This window comes from Cariama cristata, unplaced genomic scaffold (assembly GCF_000690535.1).
Source record: "Cariama cristata isolate BGI_N322 unplaced genomic scaffold, ASM69053v1 scaffold20402, whole genome shotgun sequence".
Lineage (NCBI taxonomy): Eukaryota > Metazoa > Chordata > Aves > Cariamiformes > Cariamidae > Cariama > Cariama cristata.
In genome coordinates, this window is record NW_009603512.1 from 17062 (window position 1) to 21716 (window position 4655).

The 4655-nt window shown below is 51.9% G+C and overlaps 1 protein-coding gene across 1 annotated transcript in view; it reads left to right on the top strand.

Moving 5' to 3' along the window:
* Positions 1 to 3569: 3569 nt before the first annotated feature.
* LOC104157776 (regucalcin-like) overlaps positions 3570 to 4655 on the top strand; it is a 6702-nt gene continuing 5616 nt past the window's right edge. Inside the window, exons 1-2 of the mRNA XM_009695244.1 lie at positions 3570 to 3735; positions 4227 to 4409. Coding sequence (XP_009693546.1) covers positions 3570 to 3735; positions 4227 to 4409 — 349 coding nt within the window. The remainder of the gene's footprint in view (positions 3736 to 4226; positions 4410 to 4655) is intronic.

Below are 4655 nucleotides of genomic sequence, written 5' to 3' on the forward strand. Positions count from 1 at the left end.
ACCTCCCCTTTTCATCACCTGAGACGTTCATTGCCCCTAAATTTGGGAAAACTGGGCTAGCCGTCTGGGCAACTGAATGGTGCAATGTCTTGTTTTCCCTCTCCATCTCTCATGACATGAGAAAATTACTGAGCAAGGATTTTTCCCTATCACATGTTCTGCTGCTGGCACCACAAACCAGACCATTCAGAAGGGCTTTGCTCCGTGCCTCGTCATCCGTGTGACTGCTGACTGAATACAGAATGTGAAAGGTTACCTGCTCGCTGCAGATAACATCAACTCTTGCACATTTTTAATCGTCGCCGAAAACAGCAGACGGTTTCATTGGACCGGCGCTGGAAAAGAAACACCAACCCAGGTCTTGCAATATTTTCCTCAGCAGGTGTGTTGATGTGATGAACTGCAGAGTTTCGCATAGGCGTCCCCCAGCTTGGTACAAATATTCAGCTCTTTGACTGCGGGAAAAGGGTTCTTAAAAATGTCTTGGTTTACACAGACAGTTGTTTCACTGTACGCGCATTAAAAGCTTTAGCTGTCTGCCTGCTTATTCAAAGCTTCAGTTTGCAATTAAAAGTGAAGTGATGTGTGCTTGTATGGGGGACTGGGGGAGAGAAACAGCAAAGAAACCTTTTAAGATTGGTCATTAATTTCTATTTTACCTGTATCTTAGGAGTACCAAAAGAACCAATTTTTGTCAAGATGATTTGAAAAGGGATGAGGACTGAGGATAGAAAGGCTATTTTCAAACAGCTAACAGAAAGAGGTTTTAGTTTTTAGGGCAGTCTGGATGTTTTTATGTTAGTTTTTCATTCCTAACAGGAAATTTTCCTTATGGTCTGCAAATTCTGGTGACTTTAAACAGTTTAACTTGGAAAATGTTTCAGTGACACCCGTCAGCCCCTCAGTCTCCGTAGGGGGTTTAGGCACGAGTCCAGGAGGATAGAATGCCAACAAAATGTTGCAGGGAGGATGCAGGCAGGGTGAACGTAATGTTTTTACCCACAGGGACTTTGTTTGGGGAGAATGTGGTGGGATTTTGTTTGGGGAGAATGCAACAGGATTTCGTGCCTTCTGCTTGGAATTGCTCTTTTATTCCCTGCACGCTCATCTCTGATGAGTCAGCGCTGCGCTAAGCAGGGTGCAAGGTGCTGCACAAAAAGGTGCCAGGCAGAAGGATGCCTGGGGAGCGATGAAGCCGGGATGCTTTGAACAAGGCTTTTTGGGATCATTTCATCATTTTTCCCTCTGGGATGCCGTATTTACTATGCAGCTCCATGGGATGCCGGCAGGGAGGGTGCCGCAGGAGGACCACTGGGCATGGGGGGGACAGGGGGCTGCATCCCTGCCAGCTTGTGGGGACTCTTTTGGAGGGCAGTGCTGCCTCGTAGGGTTGGATGACCCTTCTTGTTAAAAGCCTCCATTCTCAGCTGCTCATAAAAATTAGTGAAACCTCAGCCAGCAAGGCATAAATCTCTTCTAGTTGCCCTCTTCTTAAAAACAGGGAGGAAATTTGAGCTAAAATATTCAGCTATTTGAAAAAAAAAAACAATCCCCACAGCTGGAGAGACACATGGGCGCTGTTTGTTTGGTGGAGGGGAGAGACGCTGAGGTTGGGTGCGCAGCCGGGGAAGGCGGACGCGCGCTGAGGCTCCGTGGGACAGGGCAGGTCTCCGCAGCATCGTGGCAGAGGGGTAGCGGCCAGCCGGTGCAGGCAGGTTGTTTTCTCCCCTGCCTGCCCCTTGTGAAACAGCTGGCAAAGGTGCGATTGCGTACTCCTCGTGGGGCGCGTGGGACGGGTCTGTGAATCAGTATTTCACCAGATGGCTTATCTGCCAGTCCCCTGTTGTGTTGCTGGAGAAGCTGGAGAAGGGGCAGTAAATGAGACAGGAGCTGGTGGGAAGAGAAAGGTTTAATAAAGCTCGGTTGGGTCAATGAAGGAACCACGGAGACAAATACACACTGGCTGCTGCAGATCTGGAGACTTTGTGCCTCTCTGGGAGCCGCGGGGATGCCGGGCTGCTGCCGAGCCCCGTTGTCCCACGGGGGCGAGAGCAGCTCTGTGTCTTCCACACCACGATACAATAAAGTCAGCGTTGTGTCTCCAAGCCTTGGGTCCCAAATTCGGCAGCCACGTGATGCAAAACTTAAACCCAAGAGAAACTCACTCCTCCAGCTCGAGCACAGCTTAACAGGTTTTAGGAGGTTTTACTGGCATCTTGCTGTGTATCCTCATTTACACTTTGGCTCTCTGCCCAGCCTCTCGTGGCCGTTTTTGTTGGTAGGGAGAAGGATGTATTTGAAAAACGGGGTGTTTGGACCTTACCTTGGCTGCGTGACTCCTTGTCATGCATGCCTGGGGCCAGGGAGCAGGGAAGATCCCATGTCCCCAGCCCTGGCATTTCCACTCACGCTTATTACTGGCTCTTCCCACCTACTTTGAAGTGCATTAGTGCTAATTAATTATCTGTAAACCTTATCACCAGCTCACCTACTAGGAAACAATGCCTGCTTGAAGACAGTAATCCGTAGGAATAGTGTTATGTCAGGGACTGGCTGCCTCCCAAGAAATATCTCTCCCATCTGTGGAAAAAATGTGCGGAGGCCGGCGAGGGCAGCGACTCCATCGGCGGGACCGAGGCGGGGAGTAGGCCGCGTTCTTTTGTAAGAGCTGAATGATGGAGGCCGTGGCTCCCACCCCACACCACAGCAGGAGCAGGGCAGGCCCAGGGGCCGAGCTACCTGTTTTGGAGGGCATAGGTGGGCTCTGAACACAACCGTGAGGGATTTGGCACCCTGCTGCAACGGGGACGAGGGGACGGGGCAGCCGGGGTATGCCACCCTTCATAGGCGGCTTTGCCCCCGAAGCAGAGACTGGAGTAATTAAACCCCACAGCCTGGCACAGCGTGAAATTTGGAGTCTACGACAGGGGTTGGAGCCATGGCTAGGGCGGTGAGGGGGCTGATGAAGATGAAACACTTGGAGGGAAAACAAAGCAGCAGGAGTTCAAGGGCAGGAGCCTTCCCCGCTGTTTGCATATTGACACGACTCGGTGTGGGAACAGGGACTTGGTCTGCAGTGGGCTCAGTGGCAAACTGCCGTCCGTGTTACGGGTGCGCGTACGTCACATCTTCCTGCGGAGCAAGTCGATGCATCTGTGTTCATAAGGCAGAGCCTTGTTTTTCCACAAAAAGTGTTTTTCCACTGGTGCTGCTGCCCACCGGTCCCTCCCCATGGTCTGGGGGACCCTTAGGATCACCGATCCCGAGCCGACAGCCTGATCCCAGCTCAGGGCTGTGTCCCCAGCACTTCCCTGCCTGGAGGCAGGTGCTTCTTCAGCAGCTGTCGTTTAAAGTCTCTCACCTAGGAAAGGTTTGCTAAGGAGAAACCTTGGCACCATGAGGTCAGTTCCAGCCATGAGGCAGTGGAAGTGTCACAGAAACGTCCTAAATCACTCTGTCATGTGGGATTTGGAGGGCTTTGCTGTTTACAAAATCTGCTTTTAAGCATGAAAAATCCACACAACGAGAGCTTTTCATTAAATCCATTATCAACTCTCTTTCCTCAGACCATGTCCTCCTCCATCAAAATTGAATCTGTCGTGAAGGAGAAGAACAGGATGGGAGAATGCCCCATCTGGGAAGAAAGGGAGAGTGCACTCGTCTATGTAGACATTAACTCACAGAAAGTTTGTCGCTGGAGCCCACTCACCAACAAGGTGCAGAGCGTGTCCGTGGGTAAGAGTCCTTACGCACCGCTTCATCCTTCATCCTGGGAGTCTTCCCTGTCTGCCCCGTCCATCCCTCCCGGCAGAACTCCTGCAGCAGGGTGGGCTCCCTTGCTTTCCATGGGGCCACACGCCCTGTCCTCCCACGACGCTGTGGCCCGAGCCAGCTGAGCAGAGAGGACCATGCTCAGGTGTGGAGGGCCCATGCGCATGTTGCCTTTGCTAAGCCCAAATGAGAAGGCATCTTTCATTTGGGATGTGCAGAGGAAAAGGTACAGTTCTAATGGCTGTGTCTGTCCAGAAGGTGGAAAGATCTGAGGAACATAAAGCCAGCGAGGTCTGCTAATGATCCCAGGGTAGAAGGATCTTGGCATCATCTCAGCAGTTCCCAGGCCAGGGATGTCCCAATCAAACCCAGATGCCCTTGGTGAGGTGGGGAGTGGTAGGGCTGACTGGTGGCCCCGGAGCTGCTCACCATCTCCCGATCCCTCTCACCCACAGATGCCCGTGTTGGCTCGGTGGCACTGCGGCAGTGCGGGGGCTATGTCATCGCCCTGGGGACCAGGTTTGCCTTTCTGGACTGGGACACCCAGGCAGTCACCACCATCCTGGAGCTCGAGCAGGATAAACCCAACAACAGGTTTAACGATGGGAAAGTAGATCCAAAGGGGAGGTTTTTTGCTGGTAAGTTCCTGGCAGAAATTTCCCCCAGAGCAAAGAGGAACCAATTACCATGTATTTTATATGGTGCATTTTATTCCATGTTCTCAATTCCTCTGTTGAGTTCCCCACAAAACCCACCATTGCACGTGTGAGCTGTCTTGTGCACACTCTGCTTTGTTACTTCCCGGTGGAGGAGGACAAGGGACCCCGCATCCTCTGACCTAAATGAGGACAGAGGCTGTTGACAAGAGCTGTCTGGCAGGAATG